Source organism: Anolis sagrei, chromosome 5 (genome assembly GCF_037176765.1).
Source record: "Anolis sagrei isolate rAnoSag1 chromosome 5, rAnoSag1.mat, whole genome shotgun sequence".
NCBI lineage: Eukaryota > Metazoa > Chordata > Lepidosauria > Squamata > Dactyloidae > Anolis > Anolis sagrei.
In genome coordinates, this window is record NC_090025.1 from 192,123,010 (window position 1) to 192,141,394 (window position 18,385).

Genomic DNA, 18,385 nt, shown 5'->3' on the forward strand with positions numbered 1-18,385 from the left:
GGTCATCGTAGTGGGATTTTGCCTTGATGACCGATGCTAAATCCCACTGAGCCCATGGCTAAAAGAGTTCACAACGCGCTTATTGTTCCAACCCAGCCACGCTGCATCCTCCAGACCAACGGAGCTTTAAATAGCATCCAAGTCATTCTGCACAGTAGCCTCGGATATTTCGCTCCTGGCTCTTTGGCTCTCCATTTCAGTGGCTTTGCAATTTGATTTGTTTGTTGGGTGGGCAGCTGGGCTGTTTTGAGTGGAAGGAGAGCGCTTTATGTAACTCTTCCCTCCGGCTCACAAAGTTGCACAGCAGCATCAAGCAAAGCGAGGTCGAGCAAAATGCAGAAATGGCCGCCATGGTAAAAAAAAACAACAACAACAACAGAAGAGTCGTAAAATGGCTCGTCAGGACAATGTATGACAAAACCTACTGAACCACATATGAAAGTAGCCTGGGCCATTGGCATGGCTTTGGAAACTGACTCCTTCCTGATGCAGTCTAATTGGACATGAAGTGTACGGCGAAGCTTTCCTTGCAGCTGCCAAAGGGAAGCTTTGAAAAAATCTGGCAGAGAAGGAAGGCTAGAAGAAAGAGTTGGCCAAGAGTTCACCCTGGTCTTGCTGGGTGAAGTTCACCTCTAAAAGTAACTGATTAAGCTCACTCTCCCTGCTCTGGGCATTTGCCTTTGCCCCCGGGTGATGTGCCAATGGCATAAAAGCAGGCTTAATATAGACTCCGGAGAGAGGGCAAGCACAGAGCTGGGTTGCGCCTGAAATATCTCAGACACAATAGCACTAGTCAGACGCTTAGGGCCCTATTCCACCCTGAATGGGCCTGATGTATATATATAGTCAGGGGTCAAGGAAAAAACAAGAAGTCAAGGGCTGCTGGTGATTTACTGGGAAGGATTACAGTTGGCAAGAGGCCACAATTCAAGAAGTACATGGACAACATGGACCGTGTCCAGAGAAGGGCAACCAAAACAATCAAAAGTTTGGAAGTCAAGCCCTATGAGGAACGGCTATGGGAACGAGGGATGTTTCACTCAAGAACAAACAGCTGGGAGGGGACATGATTAAATGTTTAAATTTCAAAAGGATCACAGAATCATAGAGTTGGAAGAGACCTCATGGGACAAAGCAGTTGCTCTACTCCAAACTCAAAAACAGAAAATGGAACATTGGTGGGCAGGAAAAAAGATTTAAAGATGGGCTCAAAGACAAGCTTAAAAACTCTGACATAGACACTGAGAACTGGGAAGCCCTGGCCCTTGAGCGCTCCAGCTGGAGGACAGCTGTGACCAGCACTGCTGTAGAATTTGAAGAGGCACGAATGGAGGGCAAAAGAGAGAAATGTGCCAAGAGGAAGGTGCATCAAGCCAACCCCGACTGGGACCGCCTTCCACCTGGAAACCAATAACCTCACTGTGGGAGAATCTGCAGATCAAGAATAGGGCTCCACAGTCACCTATGGACTCACCACCAGTGCACCAATCTTGGATGACAACCCCAGTCAAACTACGAGGGATCGCCTAAGTAAGTATTATTATTATTATTATTATTATTATTATTATTATTAAACTTTATTTGTACCCCGCTAGCATCTCCCGCAGGACTCGATGCGGCTTACAAAGGCCAAGGCCTCAACAACAATACAACAATACAACCTAGGCAAATTAAAACAATTAAAGCAGTCTAAAACAACAAGCAATAAACAATCCACTAAGTAAGTAAGCATGAGAATTGAGGATTGATATACAATTGAGAATTGATATACAAGTTGAGAATTGCAAAGATACAGAATGGGGGACAATGCCTGGCTTGAGAGCAGTATATGTGAAAAAGATCTTGGAGTCTTCGTGGACAACTAGTTAAACATGAGCCCCAGGGGCCACCTAGTCCAAATTCCCTTCTGCAAGGCAGGAAAACAATGTGATGTGGCAGCAAAAAAAGCCAATGAGATTTTGGCCTGCATCAATAGGAGCATAGTGTCTAGGTCCAGGGAAGTAATGCTACCCCTCTATTCTGCTTTGGTTAGACCACACCTGGAATATTGTGTCCAATTCTGGGCACCACAATTCAAGAGAGATATTGACAAGCTGGAATGTGTCCAGAGGAGAGCGACTAAAATGATCAAGGGTCTGGAGAACAAGCCATATGAGGAACGGCTTAAGGAGCTGGGCATGTTTAGCCTGAAGAAGAGAAGGCTGAGAGGAGATATGATAGCCATGTATAAATATGTGAGAGGAAGCCACAGGGAGGAGGGAGCAAGCTTGTTTTCTGCTTCCATGGAGACTAGGACGTGGAAAAATGGCTTCAAACTACAAGAGAGGAGATTCCATCTGAACATGAGGAAGAACTTCCTGACTGTGAGAGCCGTTCACTTTCTGCCCTGGAGTGTGGTGGAGGCTCCTTCTTTGGAAACTTTTAAACAGAGACTGGGTGGCCATCTGTCAGGGTTGATTTGAATGCAATATTCCTGCTTCTTGGCAGGGGGTTGGACTGGATGGCCCATGAGATCTCTTCCAACTCTTTGATTCTATGATTCTAAGTAAGTAAGCATGAGAATTGAGAATTGATATACAATTGAGAATTGATATACAAGTTGAGAATTGGTATACAATTATGAGTGCATCTACATCATTGGTTCCCAACCTGTGGTCCGTAGACCATCAGTGGTCTGCAAGAATGAAAATATGGTCCGTGAACTCACCATTACTACACAATTGCCTCAAAACCATGCAGCAACAAGAGTGACTGGTCTCGTGAAACCCTCTTATAGTGCCGAGGCAATAGAGATGTGAGGATAGGAGAGGCTGACTATCCACAAAAGATTACTACTACCACATCAGCTCTAGATTATTAAATATGGTTTTCTGTGGTTGAGCAGACGGTGACACCTAGAATCATAGAATCAAAGAGTTGGAAGAGACCTCATGGGCCATCCAGTCCAACCCCCTGCCAAGAAGCAGGAATATTGCATTCAAATCACCCCTGACAAATGGCCATCCAGCCTCTGCTTAAAAGCTTCCAAAGAAGGAGCCTCCACCACACTCTGGGGCAGAGAGTTCCACTGCTGAACGGCTCTCACAGTCAGGAAGTTCTTCCTTATGTTCACCTGGATGGCATATGCTCTGTATCAGAAACTGGTGTGGTCTATCCAATGTAATTTTCTGAATCAGCACCTCAAATAACCACACCAAACCTAAAGTTGACCAAAAACCGATTTGTAATCTTTTGGTACTAATGTTGGTGAATGGTCTCTAGTCTGGTCAAGTGGCCTCTGGTCAAAAAAAGATTGGGAACCACTGACATACATGGACAAAAACCACCACGCTTGGTTTGAAACGCAGGTCTGGAGCATTCTTCAACTTTGGCTGATGTGGGGCAAAACCCCATTGTGGCCTTGTCCCACATTGGGGGTGTGAAGAGGTCATGCATCATGTGGATAACATAGGACCAATTCTCACCCACCCTGCTTTATGACGCCTGTGTATCTATGTCCTTAGACACCCAGGGGATCACAGGAATGTGAGTGCATCAAATGGAAGAGTTCTGGATGTGAATACTTTCCTACTGCCTTGCTCTCTGCAATGCTACAAATTTGGGGACTGGGAGCAATGTACGTGGTACGTGGGAGCCATGCCTTCATTGCTAGGCTAGGACTTCCAAATTAGATTCGTTTCCAAGCCAGAACCTGGTACTTAGCAAAGGCCCCTAGTGATGCCATGAATACCTTATGCATTAAGAATGAATCATAGTTGTGCTTAACTTCTCATTGAATGAGAGAGAGAGGGAGCAGGAACACATATTTTTCCTCTTTGGAGATTAAGATGCAAATCTTAACTAATGGAGTTGCTCCCATATGAAGTAAGGGATTTTTTGTTGTTTATCTGTTCAGTCCCTTCTGACTCTTTGTGACTTCCAACACCATAGTTCAAAAATATCTATTATTTTTCTCTCAGCCTTTCTTATGGTCCACCTCTCACAATGGGGAAAACCATTGCTTTAACATTGCTTAATTGCCTTTAGCAAGGGATATATAGAGGTAGTTTTGCCAGTTCCTGCCTCTGATTCATGGGTAGTCTCCCATCCAAATACTAGCCAGGGCTGACCCTGCTTAGCATCCAAGATCACTTGGGATCTGGTGCCTTTAGAGCAGTGGTTTCCAACCTGTGGTCCACAAGAACTAAAATATGGTCCATGGCCTCACCACTACTACACCGTTGCAACGAGAGTGACTGGCCTTGTGAAACCGTCTTATAGTGGACTAGCTGTACTCACCAACCTTCCCTCCCTCTTTCACTCCTCCTTTCTTTCTCCTTCCTTCCCTTTCTTCTTTCATTCTCTCCTTCCTTCCTTGTCTTCCTCTTCCCTTCTTTCCCCCATTTTCTTTCCCTTCCTCTTTCTCCCTTTCTTCCTTCTCTACCTATTCTTGGACTGCAACTCCCAGCACTCCCCCTGATCTATCTATCTATCTATCTATCTATCTATCTATCTATCTATCTCTCTCTCTCTCTCTCTATCTCTCTATCTCTCTATCTCTCTATCTCTCTATCTCTCTATCTAATGTATCTATCTTATCTACCTGGAGGATTGCTGGGAGTTGCAGTCCAGGAATAGGAAATTGGAAATATGAAGGAATTGGGATGTTCTCAAAGAAATCCAAGGAGAAGAAAGCTTGCATCTCGAAAGTAGTGCATTTAGATCCTCCTCCTCTCCTAAAGGGCCTGATCTAGGGGATGCTGGGAGCTGTAGTCCAGAAGAGAGTGTGGATATGCTATTGTGTGTTTTGTTTGCCAGGGGGAGTTGTTTTAGCACATGTGTTGTAGCATCTTTTTGCTTTTTTGGCTTTTTAAGTCCCTTCTGTTGTGTTTTTCAGTATTTTTATGAGCGATGATCACTTTTTGGATCACTGGTAGGTGTGTTGTGTCTGAATTTGGTGTCAATTCGTCCAGTGTTTTTTGAATTATGTTAATCCCACAAACGAACATTACATTGGGTTGTTGTAGGTTTTTCCGGGCTATATGGCCATGTTCTAGAGGCATTTTTTCCTAACGTTTCGCCTGCATCTATGGCAAGCATCCTCAGAGGTAGTGAGGTCTGTTGGAATTAGGACAATGGGTTTATATATCTGTGGAATGACCAGGGTGGGACAAAGGACTTATATCTGCTGGAGCTAGGTGTGAATGTTTCAACTGACCCCCTTGATTAGCATTCAATGGCTTGGAAGTGCCTGGGGGGAATCTTTTGTTGAGAGTGATTTGATGTGCCTGATTGTTTACTCTCTGCTGTTTTGCTGATGTAATTTTGGAGTTTTTTTAATACTGGTAGCCAGATTTTGTTCATTTTCATGGTTTCCTCCTTTCTGTTGAAATTGTCCACATGCTTGTGGATTTCAGTGGCTTCTCTGTGTAGTCTGACATGGTGGTTGTGAGAGTGGTCCAGCATTTCTGTGTTCTCAAATAATATGCTGTGTCCAGGTTGGTTCATCAGTTGCATTACATTTGTATTTATATAGATTATTTCTCTCATTTACTTAGGGAGACAGATAATTTAACTTCTAGGCAAAAGAGTGGAGTGGACAGTGAGTCCTGGAACCACAGCTTCTGGGAGAGAAAGAGGAAGCTAAATGGGTAAAGACATATTCCTTCTGCATTGTCTTGACAAGTTGCTGCAATAAGGCAATTAAGGCACATGATAGCAACTGCTACTCTCCAAAATAAGCTGGGCATTTGCCCACAGCTCTTCCGTCTTGCCCAAAGCTGAAGCCATCAAAACTGGAGAATATGTACCCGTATATTCCGGCATATAAGACGACTGGGCGTATAAGACGACCCCCAAGTTTTCCAGTTAAAATATAGAGTTAAGACGACTCCCATGCATAAGACTACACCTGCGTATAAGACGACCCCTGACTTTTGAGAAGATTTTCTTGGGTTAAAAAGTAGTCTTATACGCCAGAATATACTGTACCTTTGCCTCTTGTCTGGAGTTGACCCACTAAAAATGGAGATGGAAAGCCGGGCCTTGAGATCAGACAACCCTATTTTGTACACACACACACACCTTTGGATATTTTTTCAATACTCAATGAGAGAGGCTGCTTTAGTCTCGTCTCCATGAACATTAAGGAATGCCTTTTCTCCCTATTTCTAGTTTCTGTAATTGATGCAAAATGTCTTTTTTTTTCCTTTGTGAGGCAATACACATCCACCCACAAAGCACAGAGGAAGATTCGAACATTTCGTCTGCTGCTTCTCGTTTTTGAAAAGTGCACTTAACAAGCCCTGGAGTTCCATAGAGATGCGACAGTTTAATGCAATTGAGAAAAATTGCACCGCTTTGGATTTCAAATCGTGTTCTTGCAAATGCAGGAACTTTTAACCAAAAAAAAAAAAAGGAATGGAAGAGGAAATATTTCACCACGGAGAGACAAATTATGCACTTTCTCTTTCTCATGAAAAAGAAATGGTGCAAACAAAGATTTACACCCCTAATTTGAACACACCATCCATCATTCTTGCTTGCAAAGGTTGGAGACAGAGATTTATGGCAAGCAGTCTGATGTTTCCTGTAGAATATACACACACATAAACTACCCGACTATTGGGATTGGTCAAACAAGTTTTGGAGGTGCGTGAAGTACAGGCTGAGTTTTCCTGCTCCGAAAAGCTTGGGAGCAGGAGCATTTTGCATTTTCTTGGATTTTGGAATATCTGTCACAGTCTGAATAAGAGGAAGTGGGGGGAATGATCCTTCAGCAGGAGGGAGGAATAACAAGATTATATAGAAGTCTCAATGGGGAGTGGAAGGCACGGTTCAGAAAATCAAATTGGACTGGGCTGTAGCACAGCTAGTTAGTAGCCGGCTGCATTAAATCACTACTGACCAAGAGGTCATGAGTTCAAAGCCAGCCCAGGTCGGATTAAGCTCCCAACCATTAATAGTCTAGCTTGCTGTCAACCTATGCAGCCTGAAAGACACTTGCATCTGTCAAGTAGAAAATGTAGGTACCACTTTATGCAGGGAGGTTAATTTAACTAATTTATGACGCCATAAAATCTTCTAGCAACATGCAGAAGAATGAGGAAGCACTCCATCAAAGGACCCGGTGTCACAAGTGGACGGTAAAGCAGCAGCTCCCCCTGTGGCCGGAACCAAGCATACACTCATGAAGCCATAAACACTGGAATGTTAAATTGCCTCTATGTCTGTCTATATATGTTGTATGTCTAAATGGCATTGAATGTTTGCCATGTATATGTGCATTGTAATCTGCTCTGAATCCCCTGCAGGGTGAGGAGGGCGGAATATAAATACTGTAAATAAATAAAATTAAATGAAATAAATGGAGAGATGTGTGATAGCAGCATTCCTCATACTAGTATGTAGCCACTAACTGTGATTGCACAACTTCTGTGGAAAGGCAGCATCATGCAATAAAGTCCTTAGAGGTGGAGAGAGACTGAGCTGACAAAGGTTTAATCAGAATGGTCTCCACCAAATCTGAAAAGTGGATATGTTTGTGATTGTGGGTGCCTCTACACTGTCAATTAATGCAGTTTAACAACACTTTACCTGATATGGCTGAAGGCTATGGAATCATGGGAGCCATGGTGGCACAATGGGTTAAACCCCTGTGCCGGCTGAACTGCTGACCTGACCGGTTGAGCTCCCATCTGTCAGCCCTAGCTTGACATGAGCAAATCCTCTCACAGGATGGTAACACATCCGGGCATCCCTTGGACAACGTCCTGGCAGACAGCCAATTCTCTCACACCAGAAGTGCATTGTAGTGTATTCTCAGGTTACTCCTGTCACAATTAAATGGGAGCTATAGATTTACAAGCTTTTCAGACTTTTCTTCCAAAGGATACTGGTGCCCCCAAATTACACATCCCAGGATTTGATAGCATTGATTCATGGCAGTTAACATGGTGCCAGCCAGAAAATACAACTGCAGGTGTAAGGGAGCTTATGACAGCAATAGGACTTCAGATCTTGGCACAAGACTCCTCTGATCCTAAACTGAATGCCCCATGCTCCCACTACCACCCTGCCCCCCAATCTTGTTCCATGGATGCGTTTTCAGGCCCAAATGCAACGTGACTGCAACATGGGTCCCCCCAGCATCTTCCTCCCAGCTGCTGAGTAAATCGCCTGCCGCTCGACTGAATTACCAACTTCTTGTTTCACTGGCTTGACTCGAGCGGTCGCAGCTGCCACTCCAGCTCAAAAAGCACAGCAAACAACCGAAGCTGCAGACGCCAGGGCTTGCAATGCTCCCCTCCTTCCCAGCCCAGCTCTCAGCTCAAAGCAGCCAAATGCAGCCCAGCTCTCTGCTTCCTTTGCAATTATTTGTGTTCATGTTGCACTCCATTAGAGCCACAGGCAAAGATTGTTTTTGTCCTGATACGCACTGCCAACTCAAACGCAGCCCGGAAGGAGGCATTGCTTAGGGAAGGGAGTGCCAACAGCCAGGCAAGAGGGACTTTTACCCTATATACTCATGCATAAGCCTCATATACTCATGCATAACCTCATGCGTGGTCAAACTATAAACCACTAAAACCTGATTCGACTTATCCATGGGTCAATGTGAGTACTCTACCTTAACTATTTTCAAAAAAGGATCCACCCCTTTCTCTAAGTAGCAAAAGGCAAAAGTGTAGTCCGTCCCCGAGGAACCTAAAATAGTGGTTCTCAACTTTTCTAACGCTGCAACCCCTTAATAGAGTTCCTAATGTTGTGGTGACACCCCAACCATAAAATTATTTTCGTTGCTACTTCATGACTGTAATTTTGCTACTGTTATGAATAGTAATATAAATATCTGAGATGCGGGATGTATTCTCATTCACTGGACCAAATTTGGCACAAGTGCATGATACACCCAAAATAGAATACTGGTGGGGTTGGGGGTTGATTTTGTCATGTGGGAGTTGTAGTTGTTGGGATTTATAGTTCACCTACAATCAAAGAACATTCTGAACTCCACCAATGATGGAATTGAATAAATCTTGGCACACAGAACTCCCATGACCAACAGAAAATACTGGAAAGATTTAGTGGGCATTGACCTTGAGTTTGGGAGTTGTGGTTCACCTACATCCAGAGAGCACTGTGGACTCAAACAATGATGGATCTCAGGCCCGTAGCCAGGATTTCGTTTCGGGGGGGGGGGGGCTGAATTTTTTGGGGGGGCTGAGTTTCGGGGGGGGGGGGCTGAGTCTGAGTGAAAGAGGGTCTAGCCTAGCAAACCTTTTGTATCATTACCCCAATACCCCCATGCATATGGGATATATTGAGCATGGTGATCAGATCATGATATGAATAAACATAACAGTTTAAATAATGCACCAGTAAGGCCTTTTCGTGAACCACCATGAGATTTGGGGGGGGGGCTGAAGCCCCCCGAGCGCCGCCCCCCCCCCCCCCCCCCCCCCCCGGCTACATGCCTGATGGATCTAGACCAAATTTGGCACAAATACTCAGTATGCCCAAATGTGAACACTGGTAGAGTTTGGGGAAAATAAACTTGATATTTGGGAGTTGTAATTGCTGGGATTTATAGTTCACCTGCAATCAAAGAGAATTCTGAACCCCACCAATGATAGAATTGGGTCAAACTTCTCACACAAAAACCCCATGACCAACAGAAAATGCTGTGTTTTCTGATGGTCTTTGGCAACTCCTCTGATACATCCCCCTCACAACCCACCCCCCAGGGATCCTGACTCCCAGGTTGAGAACCACTGACCATTTCTACACTCTCTATCACTGCCCCACTTCTGGCATTTTTTGAATTTATAGATAGGAAAATGTGGGTGGTCAGTGGTGCCTAGCCCACTGGCATATGAGCTTTCCCCTCTCCATGTACAAACCATTATCTTATACATAAATAATATAAAATTCATAATTTTTGATCAAAAGCTTCTCCTTGATTTATACATAGTCTACATCAGGTATGGGCAAACCCAGGCCCGAGGACTGGAAAATAGGCTCATTGATCGCTTCTCTCTGGCCCTCTCTCTCTCACACACACACACACACACACCATCCTATCCTTCCTTCTCTCTTTCCTTCCTCCTTCCCTTTCTTCCTTACCTCCCTTTCTCCCTCCCTCCTTTTTCCCCTTCCACGCTTTCATCCTTCCTTCTTTCCCTCTTCCCTCCTTCCTTCCCTATCTCTCTCTTCTTCTTCCTCCCCCCTTCCCTCCCTTCTCTTCCACCCATCTTTCCTTTTCTTTTCTTCCTCGCTTCTCTTTTTCCTTCCTCTTTTCCTTCTGGAGGATGTTTAGTTGAGAGAAGAGAACGTAGAGAGGGAACATGAGAACCAGGTTTCAAGATTTCAGAGGGTGTCCCATTGAGGAGAGGAAGGGGGATTGTCTTTCTCCTGTTCTAGAAACAAGGGCAAAACATGGCAGGGATTAGGAAGAACTTCCTGAGAGTAAGAGCTGTTGAAGAGTAGCCTGGGCTGCCTGGAAGTGTGGTGGAGTCTCCTTCTCTGGAAGGAGAATTCCTTCATTGGTGGAGTTCTGAATTCTCTTTGGTTGTAGATAGCACAGGCTATCTATCGGGAGTGCTTTGGTTGTACCTTCTTGCATGGCAGAGGGTTGGACTGGATGGCCCTCGGGGTTCTCTTCCAGCTGTTGGATTCTAGGATTATATATCAAGAGTGGTAACCTGGGGGTCTAATGGATAGACATTTTCTCTCCCATTCACCATCTAATCCTGACCAAGACTAACCCTTTGGGGATCCAAAAAATTCCTATATTTCCTTCAGGAAGAGGAGGAAAGGGCAGGGAGGGGATTTGGTTACAGTCCACTAATTTCTAGTGATAAACTTTATTATCCATTCATATACTGAAGGAAAATGTAAATGCTTTGGATTCAATACACAGGAACTGTCCAAAATGCTGACGAATGCACAGTCAAACACCATAGATGTCATATTTGCTCCTATTGCAAAGGAATTGCCAGCCCTCGATAGCAGTGGCTATTTTTTAAGCAACCATCTCTATGCTCCTACAAATGAACCTCTAAAAATACCTATCCAGGAATACTATACTAATGTAGGCTTTAAAACATATTTTTGTGGCAAATTAGATTGCAAAATGTGGGAGGCCAAGCTGGACCTCCCTCATTGCGCAATCCCTTGCAAATAGTTTGCACTATGTAGTTACCAGCTCCCATGATACCAAAGCTGAGAGGTAACATCACTTTTCTTTCACTCCATGCACCCATGTTCTGATTCAGTTCACTCCATGCACCCATGTCCTGATTCAGAAAAGAAAAGGGAATGTTTCTGCTTAAAAGCATGACTTACTGCACTGCTACAGGGAATGTCCTTCACTTTCAGCCAGGCCAGATCCAACGTGCCTTCGCCCCTGTAGCAGGATTGCAACCTCTCTTTGATACGGTCATTGATCCTTTTCAGAACAAAAATGCAAAGAGCCGACTCATCCAAAGACTTCATTTTCCTCTTCTGCCCCTTGGAGAAGATGGTGAACAGGATATCATCCTCTGGCCTGATGCCCAAAGACCTGGCCAAGATGGACCCCGCCTTAGACAAGTAAGCCGCCTGAAGCAATCGGTACTCCACCCCATTCTTCTCGCAGCCAATGGGCACTTCCACATAAGAGTTGAAAGCCGTGTCTTCCTTGCACAGGCGGACCAACTTGGAGGTATAGACCTGCTCTTTGGTGGTGGAACCCGGTGGAGAAATCATCTCAGGCTGAAGGGTCAAAAAATAGACAAAGTTGCTACTGCTGAAGCCATAGATGTAGTATATGTCAAAGTCTGGGATTATGGTGAATGTGTCCGATGGGATCTTGATCATGGAGGCCACAAACTCATCGTGGAAGACATAAGCAAACATCCCTTCTGCTTCCGAGTTCTTGGGCAGCTTCCGGCTGGAGATGGTTGGGAAATACTCTGGTTTCCCATCCACCGCAGTGGCAATAAACAACTTATCATCCATATTGTGGTAGGAGACAATCACTCCAAAAACAGAGCCACTGTCATTCACCCCGGAGAGGTAGTGCTCCTTGTTGTGGAAAGGTTCACCCAGCTTGAAGAGGTCATTCAGCCGAAAGATTTTGCAAATGCCCTGGTATAAACTCCCACAGGCGATCAACCTGTTCTCTTTGTAGTCAATGAGGAGCATTTTGTTGATGTTGTTGGTTGATATCAAGGGTTCGTTGCAAGGCTGGACCACCTTGGGAGGGTAGCACTTTGGGTTGTCACTATCCGGGCCTGTCTGATGGGACGCCTGGACCTCCAGGTCCTCCGAGAGTTTATAGATCCAGTTGATGGCCCCCAAGTAAATGCTTCCTCTTCTTTCATCTACCACCAAGTGGTTGAAGTAGACTTCTGCCATGTCCACAGTGAAGTTGAGGAAGGGTCTCTTTGGGTGAGAAGTCTGCTGCCTGGCAACCGAAGGCAACGTCTTAGCACAGAGGAGAAGGTGCAAGACCAGGCAGGTCCATCTCCACATGTCTCCCGACATGGTTGCCAAAAAATAGTAATGTTTTTTGTATTCCTAAAGCGGCGCTGAGGAAAGAGATGGATGATGTCAGAACTCCGAATGATTTTTTGCTTTCAAAGCACCGATCCTGGACTGGAGCTTATCCTAAAAGAGAAAAGAAAGGGGAGAGAAAAAGACATTACTGAAAAGCATTCTCCTCAGCCCATTTTCTTCCCCCCAGAACCATGCCATCCTCAGAGAAAGCCTATTTAGCTGCTAATCCTTGCCTTTTCATCTCTGCATTAAGACTGGCATAAAGGGAGTCCCTTTGAATAAAAAGATGCCAGAGAGGAATAAATAAACAGCTGAGTGTATGTCAAAGCAGCAGGAAATGCTACAGAAGTGACAGGAACTGACACAGAGCCCAAGTGAACTTATCACCTTCTAAGGTAGCGTTTCTCAACCTGGGGGTCGGGACCCCTGAGTGGGTCATGAAGGAGTATCAGAAGGATCACCAAAGACCATCAGAAAACACAGTATTTTCTGTTAGTCATGGGGGTTCTGTGTGGGAAGTTTGGCTCCATTCTGAAGATCTCTCTGCGGGTCCTTCTCTTCCTTTTCGGTGCTGGTGAACTACAATTCCCAGGATTCAAAAACAACCTTGCCAACCCCACTAATATTCAGTGTTAGCCATGTAGGTCATGTGCCAAGTTTGGCCCAATTCTATCATTGGTGGGTGTCAGAATGCTCTTTAATTGTAGGTATTAAAACTATAAATCCCAGCAACTACAACTCCCAAATGTCAAGGTCTATTTTCCCCAAACTCCACCAATATTCACATTTGGGCATATTGAGGATTCGTACCAAGTTTGGTCCAGATCCATCATTGTTTGCGTCCACAGTGCTCTCTGGATGTAAGTGAACTGCAACTCCAAAACTCAAGGTCTGTGCCCACCAAACCCTTCCAGTGTTTTCCGACAGTTATGGGAGTTCTGTGTGCCAATTTTGGTTCAATTCCTTCGTTGGTGGAGTTCTGAATACTCTTTGATGGTAGGTAAACTACAAATCCCATCAACTACAACTCCCAAATGACAAAATCAATACCCTCCCCCCAACCCCACCAGTAATCAAATTTTGTATTTGTGCCAAATGTGATCCAGTGAATGAAAATACATCCTGCATCTCAGATATTTACATTACGATTCACCACAGTAGCAAAATTACAGTTGTGAAGGAGCAACTAAATTAATGTTATGGTTGGGGGTCACCAACACATGAGGAACTGTATTAAGGAGTCGCTCCATTCGGAAGATTGAGAAACACTGTTCTAAGGCATGGAGAGTGAACCTTGTTGTGAACTATAACTCCTACAATATCTTGGTACTACTTATATTGTAAAAGGCATTGAGGATCTGAAGTTCTTCCGACTGTCCTAATTTGGCAGCCCAGATTCACCCTATGAAATCTCTTCTTATTTTTCAGCTGCTTTTAAAGTACTGTATCTCCGTTTCTCCCTCCAGTTTGCACTTTCCACCTTTGTCCTCAACATGACAGTTCCTACAAATGGAGTTGAATGAGACTCCTCAAATGGGAGGTTTCTCTTACAAGCACTCACTGTAATCCATTCCTTACAGCCAAGGGAATTGGCTTGCAGTCCAGTAACTCCCTCGTTACGCCAGCTCCACTGGCTGCCAGTCTGCTACCGAGAGCAATTCAAAGTGCTGGCTTTAGCCTATAAAGCCCTAAACAGTCCCGACCCTGCCTACCTGTCCAAATATATCTTCTTCTATGATCCACCTTGGAAATTAAGATCTTCTGGGAAGGCCCTGCTCTCAATCCCACCTTCCTTGCAAGCGTGACTGCTGGGGATGAGACAGGGACTTCTCAGTGGTGGCCCCTCAGCAATGGAACTCCCTCCCTAGTGAAATTAAAGCACCGCTTTCCTTCCTCCCTTCAGGAAGAAAGTAAAAACATGGTTATGTGACCAAGCTTTGGGAGAGCAATGCTCATAGTGCAATAAGATAATAAGGAATAGTAAATGGACCAATGGAACAACTACAGACTTGATTTTGGATGGCATGATTTTAATAACTGTTTTCAAATCGTGTTGTTTATTGGTGGGTTTTAATATCATATAATTGTATTATCGGTGATTAATTTTATTCTTTATGTCTAAATGTTATTTTATGTTTATGTTTTAATTTGGTTAGGTTAATTTATAGTTATATGTTATTGTCTTGCTATTATCATCTGGATTTCACATGTATGTATGGCATTGAATTTTGCCTTTATAATGGTGGAAATTGCTTTGGGTTCCCTTAGGGGGAGAAAAGCAGTATATACATGTAGTAAATAAATAAATAGATAGATAAAGAGGAAATAGATGGAATCCTGCCCTTCCCATGAAGCTCAGGCAAAAGGAAACTCCTGCAGCCTCCCCCAGCTTGCGTGTTCCTCCTCGTGGATAGCGTTTGCTGTTGTGACCACATTATTCTGAGCTTGCTTGGCATATTGGTTTTCACCTATGAAATCTTGGAGGACATCTATCCAAAATAATCAAAGGGCCAAAGGTCCTTCACCCCTGTTCCAGGACCAGAGGGCGATTAAAATGATCAAGTGTCTGGAGAACAAGCCCTATGAGGAGCGACTTAAGGAGCTGGGCATGTTTAGCCTGAAGAAGAAAAGGCTGAGAGGAGATATGATAGCCATGTATAAATATGTGAGAGGAAGCCAGAGGGAGGAGGGAGCAAGCTTGTTTTTTGCTTCCTTGGAGACTAGGACGTGGAACAATGGCTTCAAACTACAAGAGAGGAAATTCCATCTGAACATGAGGAAGAACTTCCTGACTGTGAGAGCCGTTCAGCCGTGGAACTCTCTGCCCAGGAGTGTGGTGGAGGCTCCTTCTTTGGAAGCTTTTAAACAGAGGCTGGATGGCCATCTATCAGGGGTGATTTGAATGCAATATCCCTGCTTCTTGGCAGGGGGTTGGACTGGATGGCCCATGATGTCTCTTTGATTCTATGATTCTATGATTCAGTTGTGTATCCCATATCCAACATGCTCTGTATTTTTGGATCCCCCCCCCCCCGACAAATTTTGGAATACTTGGCATATACATAATGAGATAACTTGATAAAGGAACCCAAAATCTAAACACAAAATTCATTGATGTTTCATGTACGTCTTATGCCCAAAGCTGGAAGGTCATTTTAGACACAATATTTTTAATAATTTTATGCATGAAACAAAGTTTGTTCACACTGAACCATCACTATCTTGGTCAGAATTCAGAAAAGGGAGACTCAACCTGTTCCATTTCATAGCCATGCATCACGGTGATGACAAGCAGGTCACCTCCTCCTGTCATGAGGTTGTGGGAAGAGAAGCCATAGTATTGTCTCCCAAAGGTGATGTTCAATATCCCTTGTATCTACATGTGCTGTTCAACTCTCAATGCCCACTTTCTTCCTCTGCCTCCCACCCTCCGGCTCCTTCGAGCCTTTCCTAGCCTTGTTAAATAAACATCATAAAAATGACTTTGCTAACTGAGCTTTTATGTGGAAGCACTCCAAGTCTTCTTAAAAGTGTCAGTAAGAAAGATGAACCAATTATGCTTGAGAAAATCCAGGGAGAGGAACCAGCATAGCAAATCTTTGCAGGCAGCATCCCAAATTCCAAAGATTGTACAAAGAGTGCCCAAGAATTGTGGCTGCGAACCTTGCCAGAGGTCGCAAAAGATGACCTTCCATACCCAGGGAGGCGTAACCTAAGGGGCTGATGCCACCATGTCCTCAGGGGACATCAGAAAGCTCTCCTGGGTTTGTAAGGCACGTAAGCATTGCTACAACTCCTTCAAAGATTGGAACCCTGAGCTTTGAAAAGGGGCCTTGATTTGAGCAGCCACCCAGGCTCTCCAAGATCAGTGGACCTCATGGACAACAAGTTAAACATGAGCCAACAATGTGATGTGGCGGCAAAAAAAGCCAATGGGATTTTGGCCTGCATCAAGAGGAGCCTAGTGTCTATATCTAGGGAAGTCATGCCCCCCCATGCTCTATTCCGCTTTGGTTAGACCACACCTGGAATATTGTGTCCAATTCTGGGCACCACAATTCAAGAGAGATGTTGACAAGCTGGAAGGTGTCCAGAGGAGGGCGACTAAAATGATCAAGGGTCTGGAGAACAAACCCTATGAGGAGCGGCTTAAGGAGCTGGGCACTTTTAGCCTGCAGAAGAGAAGGCTGAAAGGAGACATGATAGCCATGTATAAATATGTGAGAGGAAGCCACAGGGAGGAAGGAGCAAACTTGTTTTCTGCTTCCTTGGAGACTAGGATGCGGAACAATGGCTTCAAACTACAAGAGAGGAGATTCCATCTGAACATGAGGAAGAACCTTCCTGACTGTGAGAGCTGTTCATCAGTGGAACTCTCTGCCCCGGACTGTGGTGGAGGCTCCTTCTTTGGAAGTTTTTAAACAGAGGCTGGATGACCATCTGTCAGGGGTGATTTGAATGCAATATTCCTGCTTCTTGGCAGAATGGGGTTGGACTGGATGGCCCATGAGGTCTCTTCCAACTCTTTGATTCTATGATTCTATGATTCCCACCAAGAAGACAGAAGAAGGACATCCCACCCATTGTACAGAGAGGCATCAAAGATGTTGTTGTTGTTGATGATGATGGTGATGATGATGATGATGATGATGGGGAGAAGAGAAAATGAGTTTTGATATTGTACAAGACTTAGAATCATAGGATCCTAGAGTTGGAAGACAGCCCCAGGTCCATCCAGTCCAACCCTTGCCATGCAAAAACACACAACCAAAGCATGTCTGACAGATGGCCATCCAGTCTTTGTTTTAAAACCTCCAGAGAAAGAGAAGTATGAGTCTTCTGAATTTCAACTGTGGCCTCCATCCCTTTCTGATTCCCATTTTGTCCCTGCCATGGTCACTTCTGGCATGCCAAGGGATCTGAAATCATGCACCTTCAACATTCAGCATACTTTCAACATCTCTGTAAGGTAGGTCACTCTTCTAAACTAGCTGCCACATTCTGGCCTGAATTTGATTGTTGGTCTGAATCAGAGAGATGATTGGCCAAAACTAACAAACTGAAGTTGATCAGGGACAAGTGCAAGATACTCCACTTATGCAGAAAAAAATGAAATGCAAAGATACAGAATGGGGGACGATGCCTGAAAGAATTTGCTTACTGAGGCTGAAATGGCAAGTGATGCTCCCACCTTGCCTACATCAAAAAGTCTTACCTAAAGCCAGTCCAATAATTTTGTCATATGAGGCAGAAAAATCCCACAGACACCCTCCCCAACATTAAAAAATAGTACAACAGGAACAAATCCAATCATTTATTAGTTGCTGCTCTTCCTGCTGGCTGTGCCAGACCTTCCAGTGATGCCGATTTGGTAGAGACAGTCCCAATTCATCCTACATTTCCAATTGCTTTTAAAATGTCCCAGTTTCCCTCCTCCCTTGTCCATGGCTTATTTCCAAGCTGAGGGTCCCTCCACACAGCCATACCACCCAGAATATTGAGGTAGGTAATCCACAATATCTGCTTTGAACTGGATTATCTGAGCCCACACTACCATATAATCCAGTCCAGTGTGGATTTTATACAGCTGAGTTGAAAATAGAAACATAGAATCATAGAGTTGGAAGAGACATCTTGGACCATCTAGTCCAACCCCCTGCCAAGAAACAGGACAATCGCGTTCAAAAAAACCCCTGACAGATGGCCATCCAGCCTCTGTTTATAAGCCTCCAAAGAAGGAGCCTCCACCACACTCCAGGACAGAGAGTTCCACTGCTAAACAGCTCTCACAGTCAGGAAGTTCTTCCTAATGTTCAGATGGAATCTCCTTTCTTGTAGTTTGAAGCCATTGTTCCTAGTCTCCAGG

At 44.5% G+C, this 18,385-nt stretch overlaps 1 protein-coding gene across 3 annotated transcripts in view; it reads right to left on the minus strand.

The window, feature by feature from the left end:
* Positions 1 to 18,385, minus strand: part of PLXNA4 (plexin A4) — a 770,557-nt gene that overhangs the window by 678,619 nt on the left and 73,553 nt on the right. For all 3 annotated transcript variants that reach the window (XM_067469348.1, XM_060776421.2, XM_060776422.2), the window contains exon 2: positions 11,326 to 12,630. In XM_067469348.1, the coding sequence (XP_067325449.1) occupies positions 11,326 to 12,507 (1,182 nt within the window). In that variant the 5' untranslated portion in view covers positions 12,508 to 12,630. The remainder of the gene's footprint in view (positions 1 to 11,325; positions 12,631 to 18,385) is intronic.